This window comes from Filicampus tigris, chromosome 17 (genome assembly GCF_054856515.1).
Source record: "Filicampus tigris isolate MCC_2025a chromosome 17, RoL_Ftig_1.0, whole genome shotgun sequence".
NCBI classification, from domain to species: Eukaryota; Metazoa; Chordata; class Actinopteri; order Syngnathiformes; family Syngnathidae; genus Filicampus; species Filicampus tigris.
In genome coordinates, this window is record NC_141233.1 from 13,010,389 (window position 1) to 13,032,405 (window position 22,017).

Genomic DNA, 22,017 nt, shown 5'->3' on the forward strand with positions numbered 1-22,017 from the left:
ACATCCTTGCCAGGGCTTAGTCTCGAGCTGAAAATTTCAGTTCGTAGCGCTAAACGATACCAACAAACTCGACAACAAGCGGAACAATTCTTCCAAAAAAAGATTCCAAGTATTTGCTTCAATCTGCTTATTGTCATTCTCAGTTGAAGTTTAACCATAGAAGAATACCACGTTGTATAGCTAACCAAAGTAGCTAAATGCTAACACACAATGCAAAACCACATAGACGGGCTATCAAAACTAACATTGATGTTGCGGTAGTTATATTTGAACACAAATGATGCAGCAGCACATGCATATATTCTTTATCCTCTGTGGGAAAAGGCAAACTATTATTGTAGCTTACTGAGTCACTATACTATATTAATAATCATTCGTTTGATGGATACGTCATATTTTTTTTTCCACACGTTTAAAAAGGCTCTTGTTAGGAGCAAGTCTACAGTGGCCACCTCTGCTAAGAAGCAGTGCAACATGATATTGCTTTTCTTCACAATGTCAAGTGCATCAGATAGCGTGTGAAGTGTGGATAGCATCGAAGAATTCTGTGAGAAAGAAAGCTGCAAGGCACATAAATATGCTTTGGCAGAGCCGCAGTGCAAACACAACATGGCGAGCCGACTCACTTCCACTATAATAAACACGGCCGCGCTTTGACCGGGACTCATTAAATATCTTCCGTTTGCGTCGAAAATGAAACAATCACTTCGGGTTTCTGACTGGGACATGGACATGTTTGGTTTGGCGAGTGAGCGGCTTTTCCTCATTGGGGTCGAGCTGGATTTTGGTGAGAGGATCGGGGTACACCCGGACTGGTCGCCAGCCAATCATCTAAGGACAAATTTTTTAATTAATCTGATTTTTTGGATTGTGAGAGGGAAAAAACCCAAACTCCCTGAATGTGAGGCAGACATGGTAAAGGACAGTGTAAAATGGTTAATGTAAGCATAAATAAAAAAACGCTTAATGTCACTTGATGTCGAAAATGACCATCAATCGTCATCAGAATTGAAGACAATCGTTTTCAAAATGGGGGATTTTATTGACCTACATAGACGCTCACTACAGAGAGAAATCTTGGCGTCAGAAAACTGCAATCACTCGTCACCAAAATTCATGTGGACATCTATACTTGCTCAATCCGATTGTTGTGACGGAAAGTGCGGGTGGTGGTATGCGTGGTGAGCAGAGAGAGAGAAGATTAAGCATTTTATTTCTTGGGATTTTTGATGGCAATAATTGCGTAATTTCGCAATACATGTATGTGAATGCTATATTTTAGTAAAAGACAACAAAAGTGAGAATTATTTTAAATGGCCCCCCCCAAAAAAAATGGTAAGAAACCCAGTCATTTGTTCCTATTGTTAAATCTGTCATTTACGTAATCGTGGCTCCGACTATCGATCCACGGGCGGAGGCCAGAGCATCAAGCCTCGGGCACGGTGATGCGATCATCCTCATCCTCGTCGGCGTCACATACGCGCGCACGCTTACTGTACACACAAGTTCGCATGACACATAAGTTGACATGAACAAAAGGCCACACGTGATCGCGCCCACGCGGGATGAACAATGCTGTTCCTAAGCAACTGATCCTGGCTGTGTGGGTTTTGTGCGTGGAGCAACTGTGGAACGCTGCAGGGATCCCACTCACGCAGCCGTGGGAGCTAAAAAAAAAATTAAAAAAAAATCTCCAAAAGCCCCCCTGTGAACTGTGATCAAGGCTGGTTAGGAGAGGTGGGAGGACTCACAGGGAGATATTATTGCTTTTAAACAAGAGGCTCGGGAGATGTTGATTCGTGTTAAGTGTTTTAGCAAAGCAAGTGGAGATGTGGCTACTGGGTTGACTTATGGTTTTGTTAAACGAGCGATTTGTGCCCTCACATTCATTTTCATGGTGAATCCGCAAAATGAGCTTAAAATGTCCACGTTAAATGGCATAGGCAGAAAAAAAAAATTCACGTCTTCCATCTGTCTAGGATACCAATTGAGGTTCATTTGGGCAAAAATGGCCGCTTCAGATTAGTAGAGGATTTCTTGTTCAATTTCGGCCTTGGGTGCTTTTTTTTTTTTTTTTCCTCTTTTTTTCCTCTTTTTTCCCAAATTTCATGTTAATTGGTGAAACTGGTGACGAGGACACCATTTTTTTTTTTCTTACATTCCAGGTCCCTTTTTCATGGAATTTTCCTCCAAAATGTCTGCTTCAAACCTTTTGGTTTGTTTTTGGGTGCTTGAGACTTTTTCATGCATCCTGTTATGATAGACACGTCCACCAAATTTCATGTCGATTGATGAAATCGGTGTCAGGGGCCTATTTTTTATTTTTTTCTTAATTTCCAGGCCTATTTTTCATTGATTTTTGTCCCCAAAATGGCTGCCTTTTTCAGTTTCGGGTATGAAACATGGGTGCAATGAACATTTGCACCCACTTTCGTCCTGATCAGTGAAACTGGTGTTGAGGGGTTAATGAAATAAAGTCCCCAGGCCTCTTTTTCATGGACTCCACATATCTTTTCCCCTTAAAGTGTTTGTTATTGATGTTTCTTAACTACTGTGACATCACATGATGAACGACCAAAGATTGCCTGCTTTTAGGGGTTATTTTCAGCCCAGCACTGGATTCAATTTAACTCTTGGCTGACCTTCACTGCTCTCATGCTAACATTTTATAGTCTGCTGGAGTGGCTGGCCTCAAGGTACACCACTGCCACCTACAGGAAAAATCAAAACACATGCTGTCATGCCTGCGTGCTTTCCTTACACAATCTAATTCTCATCCATCCTTTTTCTTTAGCGCTTGTCCTCATTATGACTTTTTATAGCGGACGTTTGGCTCTGACAACCAGTCAGAGTACAGAAAATGTGGACGGTATGGCGGGCTAGCTCGAACTGTCCCGTTGCTAATATAATTTAGGTCACAGTACATGAGCCAGCAGTGCTCATTCTGAAGCCCAGGGCGGATTAGATTGACCTGACAACATATAGAGGGTGAAATCTAATAGCAAAAAAAAAATGGAACATCATCGCAGTACACTTACTCGGAGGCATTGCAACCAAGAGAAATGCTACGAAATGAAGACAACAGTCTGTTGGGAATAACTGAACAATTTCATTGAGCAAACAGTGGAATTGAGGTCGTAAATCTAGGTCAGAGCTGCTTTTGGAAGCTTCAACACTTCCTAGTCATAATATCAATACTTGGATCAATCTTCCCAACGACGTCAATCTGCATGTAAAACTGTTTGGCAGGTGATTTTGACAGTGAGCAGGTGTCTTATCGGAGTGGAAAACTACAGGTGAGGCACCCTTGACAGGACTAATGGAGACGCCTCTTGCGGGGTGGGAACGAGGAAGGGGGAGTCTGTTCGGTTAGTGGTTGGGTTGGATGAAGTTTCAACATGAGGGTCGCTGCTCTTTAAAGCTGTCACCGTACCAGCATGACCACTGTGGCATCCCCCAACAACAGTAACGCTCACAGATAGGATTCCATCACTTTCTTCCAGCGTGACCTTCAAGGGAGACCGACATATTACGCATTACCCCACCCCCCCACCCCACCGCAATTTATAACAGTTCGCAGGTGTCATCGTGACATGTCTGTGACATGCTTTCGTCAAAATACCCCAAAGGATCAAGATTTGTAGTACACCCTGCTAAAATCATCCTGTTTTCTTTTCCCAAAAACATGGCATGCCATTATGTGACTTAAAGGGAGAGACCAGTGGCGGCTGTCATCACATTGTTCCGCAAAGTAAAAAAATGAATACAAATATTGTTTATAACAAAAACGATTTCAAAATATCTATTACTAAATGAGGAGGATGAATAGTACATAATTAATGATGGGTAATGTTATTCCGTTCGTCAGTATACTCTTGATAAAAGTTTGCCGTTCGCCGTCGCTCCCTTTCAGTGCATTAGATAGGACCAAGGTGGGGCGCTACATTCCATCACCATTATCTCTGAATAAGTAGAGAGGCCAAACAGTATCCCCACAATGTATTGTGCTCAATCTTCCGCAATGCAGCGCATAGGCCACTATTTGCTCCACGAAAAATCTCATCACGACCCCAAATATATATATTTTCTTTTTTACGCAGACTTTAAAAAGAAGTTGGTGTTTGACACTGAAGGGAAATTAATGCAAATTTCAAAATGAGTAAGAAAAATAAATATTGCGAATAACCCATTAGTGGTGGTTCCAGAGTTTGAGGTTGCTGCAAGTCTCAACAACTGCAAATGCGTGTGCGTGTGAGTGCGTGTGTGTGTGACATGCAAATGTAAGCCTGCCAGCAATCAGCCTGGCAGTTAGCAGGTTGACCACACACATTGCAATGCTCCACTTGCCCTGCAGGGATCCTCGATTTTTACATCAGGAATCTTTTTATGATTGGCTCCAAACCATACATCTTTATATACATGCTGATTTAAGCAATTACTTTACAATTAAGTCGTTAAATTCTGTGGTTAATTGAAATTGAAATGTGTGTGTGTGCGTGTATGTGTGTGCGTGTGCACATGTGTGCCTATGTTGTTGCATAAACAATGTAGCGATCTTAGCATGACAGCTAGATTGACACATGCCTCTTAATGTAAAGACATAATCAAGCAGTTTAAATCCCCGTAACCGTCATTTAGAATAGAGCCCATTAAAAGGCACAGAACAATATTTGGTAACTTAGTCAATTAGTTCAGAAAGTTCATGCTAACTGGAATACAATCAAATATATTGTACCGGTATCTCATTATTGTATTTTTTTTCTTTTCCTTTTAATGTTCCTACTCACTCTTTACTGGGTTTAATATTTTGAAGTTATTACGCACTAGGCCTTATTTCTAAATGAGTGGCCACATTTTGCTAATCTGTAAAAACTAATTTTTTACATTTTTTGTCAGTTTTGAAAGCTATTTTACCTTTTGAAGCCCGATGCGATGGGAAATTTTTAGTTTGAAAGCTAACATCTAGCGTAGCTTGGATTTGCAACGTTATGTTCCGAATTTCCTGTGCCTCAATGGGGAGGTGCTCAAATCTTATTGATATTGGCCCAAGGCTAACATGCTATGCTGACATTTTTCAAGCTAGCAACCAGATTAGAGAAAAGCAGTGAGCACTGTGACAGCTCAGTAATGATTTTCCGTCTTACCCTGTAGTTGAGTCTTTTGTCTCATGAGAATTGATCAAAATCAAGCTCACATGCTAACACATAGCCAAATAGCACCTTGAGTACAGAGCACACTGCATTCAATAAAGATTTTTCATTGTGCCCTTGGATGAGAATTGGTCAAATACTAACGAAACCGGAGGTATGTTATTAACATATAGCAAGACTGTAACCTGAGTACAAGAAAGGACTATGGCAGCTGGATAGGGATTTTATATCATTCCAAATAAGACTTGGTAAAAAAAACTAACATGCTAACAGTTGGTATGCTAACATATTACAACGTTGCTGTCACTTTTCTTTTTTTTTTTTTTAAGTTTTCAAAAATCTTTATCCTGCGAATGACCCGATATCATGTACCCAAAAACCACTAAAGTGAAATGAAGTGAGTCGTAATGCGGACCTCAGGGGTTCCTCCGAGGCGCCGCGAGCACATGCGGGCCCTAAACAGACGGCACACTCTGCCTATTGTGTTGTAAACACTCGACGTCTCTTGGCCGTATTGATCGGCTGATCCTATCAGCTCGTCTGCGTGTGCCGCCTATTTATGCACACATCCACATCAATGGACGACGTGATGACTAAACACATGGCGTGGAGACACGCACTCGCATAGAGGCCCGTGGCAGCACGCCAAAAGTGGGACGTGGATTCGTAGGGCACTATCGGGGCTCATCAAATACCCCCACTATCGCTATCACGATCATGACATGCCTCATCATTGTGTGAGTGGTGTCACACTCCGAGCATTCACATTCATGTGACGTCACGTTAAAGTGCTTTGATGGTGTGAAGACAGCGTTCGAACTGAAAATGGGGTTCTAAACCTTTATGGGTCCAGCTAACAGTTGATTCAGTTGGGCTCATTGCATTTCTTACTTTTCAGCTCCGTTTCAAAATTGCAAATTTGATTTTATTCGGAACTGGAGCCGACCTAGTTGGGTCAATAGCGCTATAAAGTGCCTTTGGTGTCGTCATCAGACTCACTCAGTCGTCATGTAAATGTAGCAGGATAATGAAAACTCCGAGGAGAAGTTTGAAATAGGTATTTTACATTATATTCTCAAAGAAAATGTCCTGCATTTTCTCCTTAAAGGACATATTTTTTTCAAGAATATGTTCCCACTTGAAACACTCTAATTAATTTTGCGTTTGGAATATAAATTAAGCAGCAAAATGCACTCGTTCTTAGCCATCTCTGGGGGCGGCCATTTTGTCTTCTGTCGACTGAAAATGACATCACAACTGATCACGACGACCAAATCGGTCAGCCGCGATTGGTCGTCGTGAGCAGTTGTGATGTCATTTTCAGTCGACAGAAGACAAAATGGCCGCCCCCCGAGATGGCTAAAAACGGGTGGATTAACACTTATTCTACAAACGCACTATTTATCAGAATGTGGGCTTTCAACTGGTGCGCTTGCATAGAACATATTCTTGAAAAAATAAATTTTTGCGTTGACTTCCCATTTAACTTCAATCAAAATACATCAAACAGTTCACATTCTCTAACTGGGAGACGTCAAATAAATCACAGAGACAAGTATCAGTCTGTTGTAGTTTGATTCCCACTTGTATGACAGAGTGAGTGTCATTATTTCAGGATACAACAAGAATTCCCAGATTAAAAAGAAAAAAAAAAAAGAGATTTCATGAGCCTAATAGCATAATTGCCCAAGTCATTTTTAACTTACTGTGACCAGTCAAAAAAATAATTTCTTCTCTTGTTTCCCCCAAAACATTCAAATAAGACTTGGATAAATATCATGATTGCCTAATGATATGTTTAATAGAAAATTCAGCGATATAGTGGGAACCACACTATACCAGAGGATTACTTTATTAATTTCACACTTTGTTATAGTGGTGGCATAAAATTTCATCGCATAGTACTGAAAGCCATTCCGATTATTACTATGGACTTTGTAACCCTAAAAACTTGATATCGTAAACTAGCAAGAATGAAAGACTGGAAACCCCATGATTCCATTTGTATTTATTTTTTTTATTCAAAACAAAATTTCACCCACAACTTTACACTTATAAAAAAACAAAAAAAAAACATATTAAATAGAGCCATTCACACAGTGACGGACATTTCAAAGATGTCAGAGTCCCTGCTGGAGAACCAACGACTTAGGGGCAGCTCCTCCGTGAGGCTCCCCAAGAGTTGAGCCTGGAAGGAGTCCAACTCCGCCGGCTGCCCCTCGTGGAACTCCAGCAGAGGAGCACACGCGGTCTCCAGGTGGGCGTAGAGCGACGACGGGGAGAAGTGTGGCGGGTTTGACTGAGAGGAAGGGAAGGACACGTCGGGGGCGCGAGAAGGAGGGGGAGACGAGCTACAGGCGTCCCACTGAGGCACCACGGCTCCTGGCGAGTAGACAAAACCCTGAGGAGGGAGAGGAGGAAGGGGCGGAGGAAGCAGAGAGGACTCATCTGGGACCTGCATGTACACGGAAGGCCGAGACGAGATATGCCGGTCTGACGGGGCGGAAAATTCTGCCCCGCTATGCAGGCCGGGACATTTGGGACTGGGCTCGGACGAGGAGTCGGACGAGGAGTTGCGACGTTTCTTGGTGGGCGTCGCCGTGTCACTTTTCCTCTTCCTCTTGCGGCAGAAGTTGCCGTTGTCGAACATCTTGTCGCAGTTTGGGTCCAGGGTCCAGAAGTTTCCTTTACCTGCAGAAATGGAAGATGGAGGTTAATAGTTGGGGATGCGAAAATTTGGATCTTCCATGGGAATAAATCAGAAATTGACCAAATTGGGCTGGCTCTTGATAGGAAATTTCAAGTTGGAGTACGAGTCTTCAGTTTGTTATTGTTTTGCTTTGTGTTGCAAGCTCAAATTTGAGGTTCTGGTTGCATCTTTATGTGCATCTGTTTGTGCTCATCGGTTTTGTGGTGTTGGGAGCGGATCAGTATCATCGTTTTGGGTGTCTGTCATCATGGGACTACTGGGAAAATGTTTTCCCCTCTTTTAAGGTATTCAAAGTGTTTTCACACCGTTCGGTATCTTGCTCAAGGACACTTTGGTATGGTCACAGGATCAGGATCTTTCTCTCAGGATCGAACTCACAACCTTCGTGTTGGGAGACGTTACTATTACTTTTGTTGCCACCGCTGTTGTTGTGCCCATTGTTGTCATCCCTCAACACCACTATTCTGTTTTCTCTCAGTACCCGCTCGACTCTCCATGTCAGCCATATTGGACCGGACCAAGACAGACAGTCTGTGTTCTGTTCAAGGTTTTTTTTTTTTTTTTTTTCAATCTCATTTTCTGTAGTGTTTTTGTGCTATATAACTAAAATGAACCTGGACATTTCCTAAATTCCCATTGAAAGCCACAAAATCACCCTTTCGAAACCCTAGTTCAGAGAGACACAACAAAGTATCACCTCAACCAGGAAACTCACCCGGATTGTTCTCCTCCCGCGGAACCTTCCGGAAGCAGTCGTTGAGCGACAGATTGTGCCGGATGGAGTTCTGCCAGCCGGCCTTATTGCGGCTGTAGAAGGGGAAGTGCTCGGAGACGTACTGGTAGATCTGGCTCAGCGTTAGCCGCTGCGAGGGCGCGCTCTGGATGGCCATGGCGATGAGGGCCGAGTAGGAGTAAGGCGGGCGGGCCAGGCGCAGCATGCTCTCCGGTGAGTACCAGGCCCCGCCAGGGAAGAACGGAGCCTGGAGGTTGGAGAAGGCAGCGGGACCACCGGGGTGCTGTTCGCCTCCGGGCCCGGGGACGAGGCCGTGGCTGGGCTCGGGCGGGGGCGGGGGGCTGTAGAGGCTGAAGTCACGCGGATCCACACCCAGACACGGAAGCTCCCGCTGGGGGGGATCGCAAAGAGGCACGAAGGACGCCATGATGATGCTGTTGAACTCGCACACACGACACCTGTCTGCAAGCTCGCGACACCTGCACTTATACTTGGAGGCACCGCCCACGCGCGAGCTGATTGGCTGCTGGGAAGCACGCACACAACACATGCACACGCTTGGTGGTTGTTGGCAGCTTGAATTCCTGCCCTGGGGCAGACGACAATGACTGATTGAATCTCTTTTTACGGTTTCAGACGTTACTCATCTGCTCGACATCAGATTTTTTTTTTTTTTTTTTCAAACACTTCAAACCCCCTGTCATTAATCTATCATTAAAACGATTAAAAACATTGAATCTTCATTCATGTGTGACAAGCAGTTCACTTAATTGAACTGTTGCCTGACTTACCGTTTGGTATTTTACATGATATATTTTGCTGTCGTGGCCTCCGCTCACCATATTGTTATGCAGGACAAATCAAATCTAAATACTAAAAGAAGCAGTCGCATTCGCTGCTATAGGAAAGCACACACACACACACACACACACTCTCACTCACTAATAATGTTTTGAATTCTTGTGTAAATGATTCCATGCCGATGATTCCAAACGGACAAGTCCACAAAGTCACACAAGAATGAGTCCCACAGAAACGTCAACAAATACTGTATTTATAATGAAACTCAACATTGCGCGTACTAATCTTGATACGAGAACAACATTTGGGCCTGTGATGCGTGACCAGCGCTAGACTGTACAGGCAAAAGTGACGCTTGGCCTTCTTATCGGTTCATATTAACACCTGCGACACCGGTGGGACTGTCTCGCACTCTTTTTCGGGGATCCTGAAGAACCAATGACGTGCGTCCGCGCGTCAGTTGGCGACAGCATTGAATCGACACCCGGCGCAGACAAAACAAGACGGGCTGAGCTGTAACTGATGACTGGGATTATACGGGTCCCAACGATGTGTGTTTGTGTGTGCGTGTATAAGGGAAAGTGACACTTCTTAGTAACCAGTAGACAATGATAAAAAAAAAAATAAAAAATACATGAATATCTACCACCACTACTGCTATTCCATATTTGTTGTAAAACTAAAAGCTGTGCCACCATTTCTGTACGAGCCATTTCATGTACATATATGCAAGTCACCAAGTTGAGCGTTAGGTGTCACCGTTGTATTTGTTCACAAGTTCACAGACCTAATTTAAAGTGCAAGTCAACCCAAATATGCTTTTTTCAAGAATATGTTCTATGCAGGCCCACTAGTTGAAACAAGATAAATATTGCATTTGTGGGATGAGTTTTAAGTTGGAGGTACTCATCAGTTTGCAGGTGTGTAAGTAGACAAAGGGAGCAGTAGTTGTTTGACCGTCGTTAGTTCGCCAACATTATTATTTTGAAAGGATATAACGTATTTGTTTTCTAGCATTTGAATTATATTTATCATAGTATAAGCGGAAGTCAACCGAAACATATTGTTTTTTCAAGTTGTTGGTGATCCCAGCAGGCCCACTAGTTGAAACATGGCATTCTGATTAATTTTGCGTTTGTGGAATATAAATTAAGCAGCAAAATGCTCTTGTTTTTAGCCATTTCTGGGGGCGGCCATTTTGTTTACTGTCGACTGAAAACGACAACACAACTGCTCACAACGACCAATCACGGCTGACCTGTTTTCTGAATCTGAGCCGTGATTGGTCGTTGTGAGCAGTTGTGATGTCATTTTTAGTCGACAGAAGACAAAATGGCCGCCCCCAGAGATGGCTAAAAACGAGTGGATTAAAATTTATTCCACAAACGCAATATTAATCAGAATGCCGTGTTTCAACCAGTGGGCTTGCATAGAACATATTTTTGGGGAAAAAAATATTTGCGTTGACTTCCCGTTTTAAGTAAAATACAAAATCGCTCCGTCAAAGGATTTATTTCACCTACGCACTCAACCGTCACCTTCAGTGGCCTAAAGATAGATTGAGCCACTACAACTTCTTTATACAGTGGTGCCTTATAAGTCAGGTCACTCATATCTCAAGGCACCACTGTTCAATATTGAATCTTGAGCGCTTGGATGAGAAGAAGCGAAAAATGGGGGGCGGGGAATCGACATTAACAGCATTTAAATCAGTTAAAAAAAATAAAAGAAAAAAAGCTACATTAACAGCATTTAAATCAGTTCAACCCAGAAAGGCTCTAAACTGTTGGACTGCATGATTGTAAGGTCTCCGTGGCATCATTGCGTTCCAGTCATGTAAATCCCTGCTGGTTCTGATAGCAAACACTGGTTCTGCTGTCCCAAGCTGCGCTTTTTGGCATCAATGAGGAGCAGATGACAATGGGAGTGATATTTGATGATGTCACACACTGAGGGAAAGGACTACAAACACATATAGACACACAGGCGTCACTTAAATTCATCACACGATGAGCGTATTGTCAAGTGCGAGATCCCGTTTACCTCTTGGGCCTTGAGTCCAGTTCCAAGTTGGAACTGGTCGTTCTCATGGCGGATCTGGATATTGAACACTTTGTTGTGGTGGAGGACCATCAGTGTGTACGGCTGGTTGGACTTCTGGTGGGAGCTGTCCCGCACCAGATACGCCCCGTCCTACGCGCACATACAAACACACGCAAGTCTCTATGAGCTCAAGCATGGAAAATGAATCATTTTTTTTTTTTTTTTAAAGGTGAGGTATGAGACATACCAGTGAACAAATGCATTACATGGAGAGCAGTGTGTGCGTGTGTGTGTGTGTTACCTTGCTGACTTGTTTCAAGTACCCTTCAGCTTGACCCCTGGTCACTTTACCAACATACCAGCGAGGGTCCATCCCCTATACACACACATGCACACAGTTTATTTGCGCAATGTGCTTGAATAATTATTGCCATTACAAGAACGTTATTTAAATAAATAATTGTTCGGATGTATTGTTTAAGAGAAATGTGATGAGACGAGCGTTACCTGTTTGGCTGAAGGTTTTTGCGGCGGAAGATGAAAGCGGTCTGAGCCAGCAAAGTTGCTCCTGTTATCCGCGTGGGCTACACACACATACATATTCACCCAAAGAGGATGTTTTGTCATAATGTCCTAAGTTAATGTTGTAGTCAAGTGAGGATTACGGTAAATATTTGTATGAAAAGACTTGCAGTCCTTAAATATGAAACAGTCCAATAAAAAGCAGTAAGGCAATTTCTGATCGTTCAAACTAGTGGACTAGATGTTCTTTTTTTTTTTTTTTTTTTTTTTTTGTCATCCTGGAGAATGATGCCCTCTAGTGGCCCTATCAGCAAATGAGCAAAACATTTAAACGTATTGTGACTTCTAAATATTGTGTAAATAGTTTTCTTACCAGGATGAACATTAAGAGCGAGTGACCCAACAGAAGTGGTACCGGGAGGTAAACTGTTAGATAACAAAACAGAAAACACACTTGAAAGCCAAAAGTATGTTTGTGAAATAGTGGATCAAAAAGTCTACACACCCCTGTTCAAACGCTAGATTCTTGCATTATGGAGAAATTATGCCACGATATCATTCCAAAACTTTCCCACCATTAATGTGACCTGAAACCTCTACAACTCAATTCATTTTTTTTTTCCTTAATCATTTTCAGATAGGAAGTGAAAATAACTGAAATTACGTGGTTGCACAAGTGTGCACACGCTTTTATAAATAATAATCCAACTAAAAATTACATTATTTCAGTTCATTGTTTTTGCTTCCCCGCTTGAAAATATATATATTCTTTTTTTTTTTTTCTAAATTTCAATATTTGGTCTTTTTTTTTTTTTTCAAACACAAAAACTTGGTGTTTGAACAGAGGTGTCTAGACTTTTGATAGCCACTGTATGTGACTTTCTACCTGTCTCCATGGCGACCAACGGGTGGTGGGCGGTGGGCTTGATTTTTATGGAAGGTAAACGTGTTGTGTTTGGATGCTGGAAATAATATAAAGCTTTTAATATTTTAAAAAAAAAAAAAAAAAGTCATCAGTCTTGAGTGGTTTGAATGAAAATGAAGGTTTCTCACCATCACTGTGCGTTTGCTAGAAGGGGAGCATAACACAAAAAAACTTATTGTGCGCAGATCACGTTTCTTAGTCACAATTTTACTTACCTCTCTCTTTCCGTCAAATCTGTCATAAGAAATAATGAGATTATCATTCATCAATGGATTAATTATGAGTGAAAGGAGGTCTGGCCACCTGCTGGGAGGAGGAGGCCTGACGGAGGAGTTGCTCCCGCCGACGGTGGCCGAGGAACAAGGAGGAGCCCCGAGATGTTTGGACCTGGCGGGGGGATCAGGGACGTCCGCCTGAGGCCTGAAGACAAGCACACTCATCAACAGAACACAGCGAGTTGATAATTATTTGACTTAAGGCGCTCATTTTAGGTTTCCAACCACAGGAATTCCAGTCGGGCTCAACTCTTATCACATGATCGCAGCGACAGTCATAGAGTCATGTTGACTTCCTGTTTTGACAAATGCGAGCACAACTTTTTGCGCGTGGAATTCGTTACCTTCGAGAGTGCGCAGGCGGCTGTAACGGAGATCAAAAGAGGATCGTGAAAAAAAAAAATATATTTGTGAGCAAGATGCTTCATTTGAATACAGTTGTATAATCCAATAAAACAAACACCGCCCACCTTCTCTTCTGTGTTGGGACCTTTTAGACAAAAGAAAGACAAATGAGGTTCAACACAGTAATATGCTAACCTGACCGATAAATGCAGTCTGTGGCTAAAAAAAAAAATACCTCGAACGGGAGACGAGTTTCGGCCTGGTTTGTTGCCACGGAAAATCTGAGGTGGCCCTGGAAGCACTAAACACAACGGTGAATTGGAACATTCATTAACGATATCGATGGTATACTGATCATTTGAATCAAGTGATGCTAATCTACAGTGATGGCTGACAGCAATTGTTTCTCACATTTCCCTGGTGGTGGTTGTTGTCTGGCACAGTGCGTTGCCGGCGAGTGATCTCGACTGGACGACGACTCGCCCGGCTGCAAAGTACACAATATAAATATTGCATTCGTGATATTGTCCATTGTAATTAAGCACACACAAAACTACATTTAGATCATTTTTGGTGAAAGGGCAACTTCAAACCAAAATGGCAGACTCATGTACATTTTAAAACGCAAACTTAACTAAATAACACATTTCATGGTCCTAATGCAAACACTCTAGACAAAAATAAATAAATTCCAATCCAGGGGGCGCTACCGAGGTAAATAAATTCTCACCGGCCGGAACACGACTGCTGAGACTTTGTGTATGGGAGTTTGCGTGTATGTTTACGGTCACAGTTTCGAGTCTCACCAAGCGGGGCGATGGAGGTGGAAGCGAAGAGACCGGTGGGCGAAGACTGACCGCTGGCGGCGGGCCTCTGGAGGAAATATGGTTATCCCTGTTATCTGAGGACGGGGTGGGGTTTTTTTTTGGGGGGGGGGGGGTTACAAAAGTCACACATTCATGTCAGAATTACATTTGACCAAAAAGTGGTTACTATGGAAAGTTCGAATCTAGTGCTAGCTTGAATGGCACTCTGTGCGGGACCTCTCTTTGCCAAGATCTCAGGAAAGCACTCCTTTTGTCTAAATGAAGCTCTTGAATTCATTTTAACATAGGTCCTTAGGACACTAAGATGCCACATTTTTTTAATGGTGAATTAAAAAAAAAAAAAAAAATTGCAAATACTGTATGCTGCGGTTCCTTGTATATGAAATGTGAAATTAATGCAAAATATAACCGGATGGCGGCATAGCACTACTGAAACTCCTCACCTTACCTCAACATAGTTCCTTAGCACATAAGATTCCTCTAAATGCAGGCAAAGTGCTACTTGTGTTCTAAAAAAAAAAAAAAAAAAATTCAGCTGAGATGACAGCAAAGCAATACTTGGGCCTGAGAAATTAGAGCGAATAATAGAGGATTCCAAAAAAAATGTTAAAATCACAAATAGTTGAATATGTGAACGGCGAACCGCAAATATGCAATGTTTCGCTGCAGAGCCCTGAACGCAGCTATTGTGTGATTGAATCTAACGACGGTGCAATTTCCAGACCATTAAAGCTACATTCGGCATCCTACCGACGTAAGCGCCTTCTCCACAGGTGACGGCGGGGAACAGCTTGTGACTCAGCTCCTCGGAGGGCTCCGTGGGAGGCGTTTCATAATTATCGGTCCAGTCGGCGTCGTCGCTTCCTGCGCCGTCATCGTCGCTGTTGCCGCCGTCCTCGCCGCCGCTGTTTGGATTCTCGTAACCGGTATCCTCGTCGTCCTGGAGACACGTTTGGAAGCAGGTATGTTCAAGATAGGAGTCCAAATACTTTGCTAGCGTGGTAAGTGTCGATTTTTTTTTTTTTTTTTTTTTTTTTTACTGAGTATTTATTGTACTCACAAACTCATCATCATCCCAGCCTTCAACATCGGGAGCTGTTGGAGAAGAAGTTTTAGGAGTTTGAAACTTGAAACTACATTAAACAAACGGGCACTTATTCCACTTTGGAAGGTGCAATAATCGCTGAGGGCGGAGGGGTTCTGCTGTAGGGGTTTGCTGACTGGCTATTATTAGCAATATTATTCATCTTAAAAATAGCGATTCTTACCAGAGGAGACACTGAGAGGCAGTGACCCGACAAAAGTGGCGCCGGGAGGCAAACTGTCAAATATCAAAGAGACCAAAATGCATTTTTTCCCTTAACACTAAAAGTCTGAACCTTTGGTGGCATCTTGCGATTCTCTACCTGTCACCGTGGCGGCCCGGAAGTGTTGGGCGGGAGGGCGGAGTCTTGTGGAAGAGGGGGAATGTGTTCAGTTTGGGTGCTGGAAGAAAATATATAAGGGCTTTTAGTATTTAGGAAAAATCCCCGGGCGTGGCTGCATCGTATGAAAACAAACGTTTCTCACCATCGTTGTGCGTATGCTAGAAGGCGAAGATAAGATGATAAGATGCTTGGAATACACGCATGATAAAACACGTGTCAAAATTGAACTTACCTCCCTAACGCCATCAATCCTGTAACAACAAGATGGTGAGATCATACAACAAATGAGTGATTATGAGTGGCGGGAAACCGGCCTACCTGGGAGGGGGAGGCTTGATGGATAGGTTGCTCCTGCCCGCGGAGGCCGAGGAGGAAGGAGGTGCTGCAAGGGGTTTGGACCTGGTGTGGACAAATCCAAGATAATGTTAAACCAGGGGCGGAGCTATGGGTGGGCCAGGGTGTGCACAGGCCCACCCAGATTGACAGACTGCCCACCCAGTGAGATTCATGAAAAAATATATATTTTAAAATTGTTTGTAACTTATTACTAAATTATTTTTGAATTTGTGTTTCGTTGTGTTTGATTGAATATTAAGAATGGCATAATTGTGGTTGTCTAAGGAAGACCTGAACTTCATATTATTCAGTTTGTCATTTTATTTGAATATACGATGTGTCGGGAGTCGGGACAGGAGGATTGTGCCCAGCGAGAGAAATATTCAGGCCCACCCTGATTTTTCCAGGCCCACCCATCAGCCACGTTCTGGCTGAAGGAACAATAGTAACACCGCGTTAGTGTTTATGCGCTTGCTTACCTTCGAGAGGGTATGCCTGGCTGTAACACACAACGAAAAATACAATAAAGACTTTACTTTTCATCCAACAGGCTATTCTATACAACTGTATAAAATAGGTTAATATGCTCTCTCTCTCTCTCTCTCTCTCTCTCTCTCTCTCTCTCTCCCTCTCTCTCTCTATATATATATATATACACTTCATTCAAAAATATGTACACTCACTCTCTCTGCTGCATTAGGACCTGCGGGGACAAAAAAAAAAATCTCTTCAATGCATTTCAGTTTTGTTTTGGCTTCATTATGATGACTGAAAGAGCTCAAAGCATTTGATTGAATTATTCGACACATTTCGGGGTTTTCAAGCGCAGTTGGTCTTTGAACGTAGCTAAGCAGCGCTAGATTGGGGCATACCTCGAATGGGAGAGGAATTACGGCCCGGCTTGTTGCCACGGAAGATCTGCGGCGGTCCCGGAAACGCTGAAAAATCACGATGTGATAATGACACTCTGAGACTAACCAATCACAGCAAGCAAAATTTGGTTATATAATTTAAACGTCCTGACTCGTTGTAATATAAGGAAAGATTAACAGTATTCTTTTTTTTTTTTTTTTTTTTTTTTTTTTACTCACACGTCTCGGATGCTCGTCTAGAAGAGTGCGGTGAGTGATCTTGACTGGACTCAACTGACTGCACAACCCCCCCCCCAAACACACACATACACACGCACACAAAATAACAATAATCAATAGATGTGGCTGGCTTTTTAAGAGATTGCTCGTCAATCATTCTTAGCAATTTAGCAATCATCACAAAATTGTAGCAGAATCAGCTGCAGCTGTCATTATCCACCCTGTCAGCTAGCGGGTAAATGATATTAAATTAACTATATATTTTTTTTTGACATTGTTTTACGAACAGTATATTCCATTTTTACAATCATATTGAACATTTTGCATGCGGCCCTGAAATTACTGTCCACCCTGTCATTACGGCGTGTTTTCCTTCATTTTTTTAATACGCACTATGTCTTTTCATTCTACATATTAATTTATTTTCTAAAAAAAAGTGTTGGTGGTTGACAAATATGCATTTCTAACAGCAGAATATCTACTTAATAAAACGAATATGAATTGAATGAAAAATCTCGACTTTTGGCGGGTGAAATCGGGAAACTTCAACGGTGATAATGAAGCTAAAACATTAAAGACACACTACCCGAGGTGACAGCGCCGGGCGTGGTGCCACTCGTGGGCGGGGGCAAACGGCAGGCGGTGCACCTGATGACGCGTGTTTGTCCCTGCTATCTACAGGGACACAGAGGAGACACATTCAAGTCAAAGTAATGCTTGTTGCCGTGGTAACAGAAACTATCGTGACATCAAAAACGTATCATCCTGAATTCCACAAATGTCAAATATTACCGATGTATCCGGCGTCTCCCAGGTGCACGGCGCTGCGCAGCTTGTGCGCCAAGTCCTCCGAGGGTTCCGAAGGGGGAAGTTCGTAATGCTCGGCCTCAGTCGCGTCCACGTCGTCGTTGGGTTTCTCGTAGTCGCTCTGGCTGCTGTCCTCGCCGCCGCTGTTGGGACTCTCGTAATCGTTGACGTCGCTGTCGTCGTCCTGAAGTACAAAATGGCCGCAAGATGTCATTGAAAGATTAGCCGGCAAATGTGAGTTAACTGATATGATGCATGTCATCTGTCACCGGGGAAAAACAACTTACAGAATAATTGTCAGCCGAACCTTTAACATCGCGAACTGTCAAAGACAGAAGATATGACCTTATTAGAAGCTTTATCAAGTCACCAATATGTAACGTAACGTAAAGCATGAGTTAGTTATAGTCAAAAGCTTAAAATAATTACCTGGTTCGTGAAATTTAGGGGTCATGGTTCTGCGATGGAGAGAAAAAGCAATTAGCTTGATTTGTAAAAACATTATTTGCAAACAAAACGATACAGTAATTAAATAATGTGATATAATGTAAATAATTAAATATTTTGTGCATCATGATATTTCGTGCGCGCCTTAACCAACAGGGGGCAGTGAAGTAAATACTATGCGCATATTTGATGACTAAGCAGCAACAATATCAAGAGTCAAAATGGTTCGTTTTTCACAGAGGATAACAAATATATGCCCGTGAGTATTGTTGGATGCTCTGTGCTGCCGTTTGTGTTCAAATATAAGTAATTTAAACATGTGTAAAGATGTAACATTGATGCTAGTTTCGCTAACCCGTCTATGCCGTTTTGCATTCCAAGTTAGCATTAAGCTAGCAGACAGACAAAAGTTAAAGTTGTTTGGATAGATACATAAAATTGTGTTTTAATTCGATGAGAAATCGTTTAATTTCTCTTTTATATGTTAACTGAAACAGGAACCCACTTTTTACCAAACAGGCCTCGTTTTTCTTCCCTCTTGCTGATGTCAGCACTCAGTTTGGAAATAATCCTGTAAGGACACACAAACACAAAAGTTACAGTATGTTTACAATCTCCTTCGTTTTACAAGTGATACTTTTTTTTTTCATCAAATACATGAAATTTAATGGGCCGTCGGTGCTTCCGCGCCATTATTACGCAACAGGAGCTGACATAATAATCTCTACGCACCAAGGTACATGTAGTACTTGATTGATAAATTAAATCAGGCGCCACATACATGCCATATAGTGCATGAAGTGCTGCCTAATGAAATGAAAATGCTGTTGTTTTTAGGTGCACCGGTGGGGAATTTTTAAAAAAAGCTTACGGTGTATGAAGTTTGGGGAATTTCTGCAGGTCATTCTCACTCAGGTTCTGCAAACAGAAAACAAGGTATTATCAAGCTGTTAAAACAATTTAATTCCTTTTTAACATGTCGTTACAGGTTTTTCCCTGCTACCCTTTCAATGCGTCATGAATAGTGCAAAATAACACACAATTTTTTCCCAAACAAGCAATGGAAGTTGAATAAAACCATTGCTGATGTAGCCAATTTATGACAAAGTAAGATTTAACGTAAACACGAGGGCGTCACGGGATGTGGATCTCTTAAACTTACCACAAATCGCATTCCGTTTATGGAGTTCCTCAACACAGTTCTATCACAGTCGGACAGATTCATCTGCAACACACATCCAAACACAAATGTGGGGCCTCTTCACAGAGTCAAATCAAGCCTAACATTTATACCACCTTTCCTTAACTTGGGTCAAATACATCATTGGGTCAAAGAGAAATAAAAACGTACTTCTTTTCAAACACAGGAAAGGCCAACACTCCACATTTCCGAACCAACGTTGAGTATTGCCTTCATAAATCTCTAGCTTGAAACCACATTTTTCCGAAAGACGAAAAAAAAAAAATCGTCTTCCTTGTCTTATTTATTTTAATCATGTTGTTGCCAATAATGAGAAACAGTTAAGAGGCTAAACTAATGTTGCCGTGCCTCCAGAAGTTGGTATTGTATTTTGTTACCGGATAGATATTTTGAGCTAACAGACACATTGTCTAGTATTAACATCTCAAGTTATTGCTTTGTAGCATAACAGTAACTTACTTGCAATTTTTTGAGTCGGTAAACATTATCAATGGCTGCCATATTGCTGCCAAAAAGGATAATGGGTGACATCCTTTTGTAAAAGTTGCCCACGGGCAAGGTTATTATAGTTAACGAAAACTAACAAAATAACAAATAAAATAAAAATGAACATGCTTTAAAAAAAAAAAAAACTAACTGAAACTACGTCATACATTTATAAAGCAAACTAAAACTAGTAATTATAGCCAAAAAAATCCTTTGTTTTCATCTTTGTCAATTAATATCATGCGTGGGCTTTCAGGGTTCATTTTAAATGTATTACGTATTTATTTTTTTAGTCATTATTGCTGTACTTCCATACAGAAGAAGGAATGTCAAATAGTCATTTACTTTATTACACAATACTTAGTGACATTTTTTAATTTATCTTGTACTCAAAAAACACTCCATATATTAGAAAAAAACTAATACTAAAACGAATAAAAACTATGCATTGAAAAAAAAAAAAACTTGCTCTAAAAGCTGATTAAAACCACTGAATTTAAAAAAAAAGTCAAAATAAAATTTAAACTAACTATGATAAAAAAAATCCAAACCTGTGCAAAAGGTCTGTTAAAGGGTAGAGTGAGCCAGCTTTCCTCTGCATTTTTAAAATTCAAACTCTTTCCTCCAAGTGCTTCTGGGTCATTTCGCTCAGATAGCGTAGGAAAAGAAAGTTCCAATGCAAAATAACAACAAAAAACGAAAGTCTGAGGTGAACCATGGACAAAAAGTTGTTTTGGTGGCATGATTCACCAGTCGCAATGCAGTCTGTTCTCAAGCCTGCAAAGCAAAACTCAGGGTCAAGAGTTGTGTGCGCCCTCTTAAGTGTTCCAATTAAAAGGGCAATCAACAGCATTTTGGACCAACTGGAGACGTTCAATGGGACGGCTGGCTGACTCCAAAGTAAAGAGAAACGATGAAGGCAATGAAGGAATGTGCGCTGACCCACATGTTTTTGAGATTTTTACAGAATTGTATGGAGAGCTACGTGATTCCTTCTAACGACTTAAAAAGTGAGTCTGACCTTCCTCAGGTAGTCAGCTAGCTGCTGAGGGCTCCACTCCATGACCTCTGACCGGGACGGCACTCGGCCGCAGTTCATCCTGCGCGCTCCTCCTCACCGCAGAGGACTTCCCAGTAAGTTATTTTTGTGGGGCCTCAGAATCGAGCTCCCCCGTGGTTCCTCGTTTAGGCCGCGCCCTTTGCGACAACCTAAACTTCGGTCTCATCCAGTGGTCTGCTTCCTAAGCGAAGAACCGGTGAAAGGGTTCTCGGGCGTTCACGTCGTCGCCTAGGCCGACATGTCAAATTGGAACCAAGATGGCTACCACTGTTCTTCCTGTCTCCTCCACTTGGTGTGTTTGTCAATGTCTCTCACTTGCTGTTTCTTTCTTAACCTCAGAGGAAGTGACAGTGCAGAGGGGAGGACGCGGGAAGACGGAGGCAGCATCTTCCTCCTCCGCCCCTCCACCCCCCGCCCCACCCCAAGTCTTTTCACCGCAAAGCGGAAGAGCTGGTGGGTGACTTTGACGACTGAGTCTTGACTGAGTCAGCAGCCCAGACCCGTCACAAGGTATATTTTAGCCTCAATTCCACCTAAAGTTGATGGAACTTTTAGTTCTTCGTACCATTGTGTCTAGAGTGAATCCCTGCACATTTACCTTAAGGGATTCACAAATTTTGAGTGGGAATTTAGGGTAGGCTCCGTTATTGCTGAAAATCTTATTTAGTTGATACTCCTGCCAAAGCAATAAATGTATTACTTTGGCGCCATCTGGTGGAATATTGGTTGTTGTTAGTGATTACGTCCCGTTTTTGCACCACATGCGCCATCAAAAGTAAAACTGAAAGTATATTCCAGCTTCTCGGCAGATACAGCTACTAATAGCCCGTG

General features: G+C 42.2%; 3 protein-coding genes across 6 annotated transcripts in view; 1 reads left to right on the plus strand and 2 right to left on the minus strand.

Moving 5' to 3' along the window:
• LOC147133429 (uncharacterized) overlaps positions 1–22,017 on the plus strand; it is a 42,655-nt gene that overhangs the window by 17,684 nt on the left and 2,954 nt on the right. For both annotated transcript variants that reach the window (XM_086013372.1, XM_086013373.1), the window contains 3 exons: positions 15,105–15,293; positions 21,157–21,260; positions 21,526–21,696. In XM_086013372.1, the coding sequence (XP_085869498.1) occupies positions 15,105–15,108 (4 nt within the window). In that variant the 3' untranslated portion in view covers positions 15,109–15,293; positions 21,157–21,260; positions 21,526–21,696. The remainder of the gene's footprint in view (positions 1–15,104; positions 15,294–21,156; positions 21,261–21,525; positions 21,697–22,017) is intronic.
• On the minus strand, positions 7,060–9,057 carry foxi3a (forkhead box I3a). The gene is given in 3 exon segments (XM_086012768.1): positions 7,060–7,299; positions 7,302–7,841; positions 8,576–9,057. Coding segments are annotated over 3 exon segments (1,014 nt in total). The 5' UTR covers positions 9,021–9,057; the 3' UTR covers positions 7,060–7,270.
• Positions 10,719–21,532, minus strand: lcp2a (lymphocyte cytosolic protein 2a). 3 transcript variants are annotated; one of them, XM_086013366.1, is made up of 33 exons: positions 21,148–21,531; positions 19,602–19,664; positions 19,311–19,357; positions 18,945–19,010; positions 18,422–18,450; positions 18,280–18,314; positions 17,978–18,176; positions 17,772–17,860; positions 17,186–17,243; positions 16,967–17,032; positions 16,778–16,797; positions 16,574–16,593; positions 16,077–16,157; positions 15,991–16,009; positions 15,901–15,916; positions 15,738–15,816; positions 15,600–15,652; positions 15,392–15,426; positions 15,082–15,271; positions 14,311–14,405; positions 13,916–13,991; positions 13,740–13,805; positions 13,630–13,649; positions 13,504–13,523; positions 13,188–13,304; positions 13,100–13,118; positions 13,013–13,028; positions 12,846–12,921; positions 12,333–12,385; positions 11,945–12,021; positions 11,739–11,813; positions 11,438–11,587; positions 10,719–11,356 (listed from the first exon to the last, which is right to left on the minus strand). In XM_086013366.1, the coding sequence occupies exons 1-33, from the start codon at positions 21,223–21,225 to the stop codon at positions 11,213–11,215; spliced, it is 2,247 nt and encodes a 748-aa protein (XP_085869492.1). In that variant the 5' UTR covers positions 21,226–21,531; the 3' UTR covers positions 10,719–11,212. The 3 variants fall into 3 exon arrangements, with proteins under 3 accessions (XP_085869492.1, XP_085869491.1, XP_085869493.1); XM_086013365.1 differs by having other exon boundaries at positions 13,100–13,304; XM_086013367.1 differs by lacking the exon at positions 10,719–11,356 and having other exon boundaries at positions 11,440–11,587; positions 14,311–14,377; positions 21,148–21,532.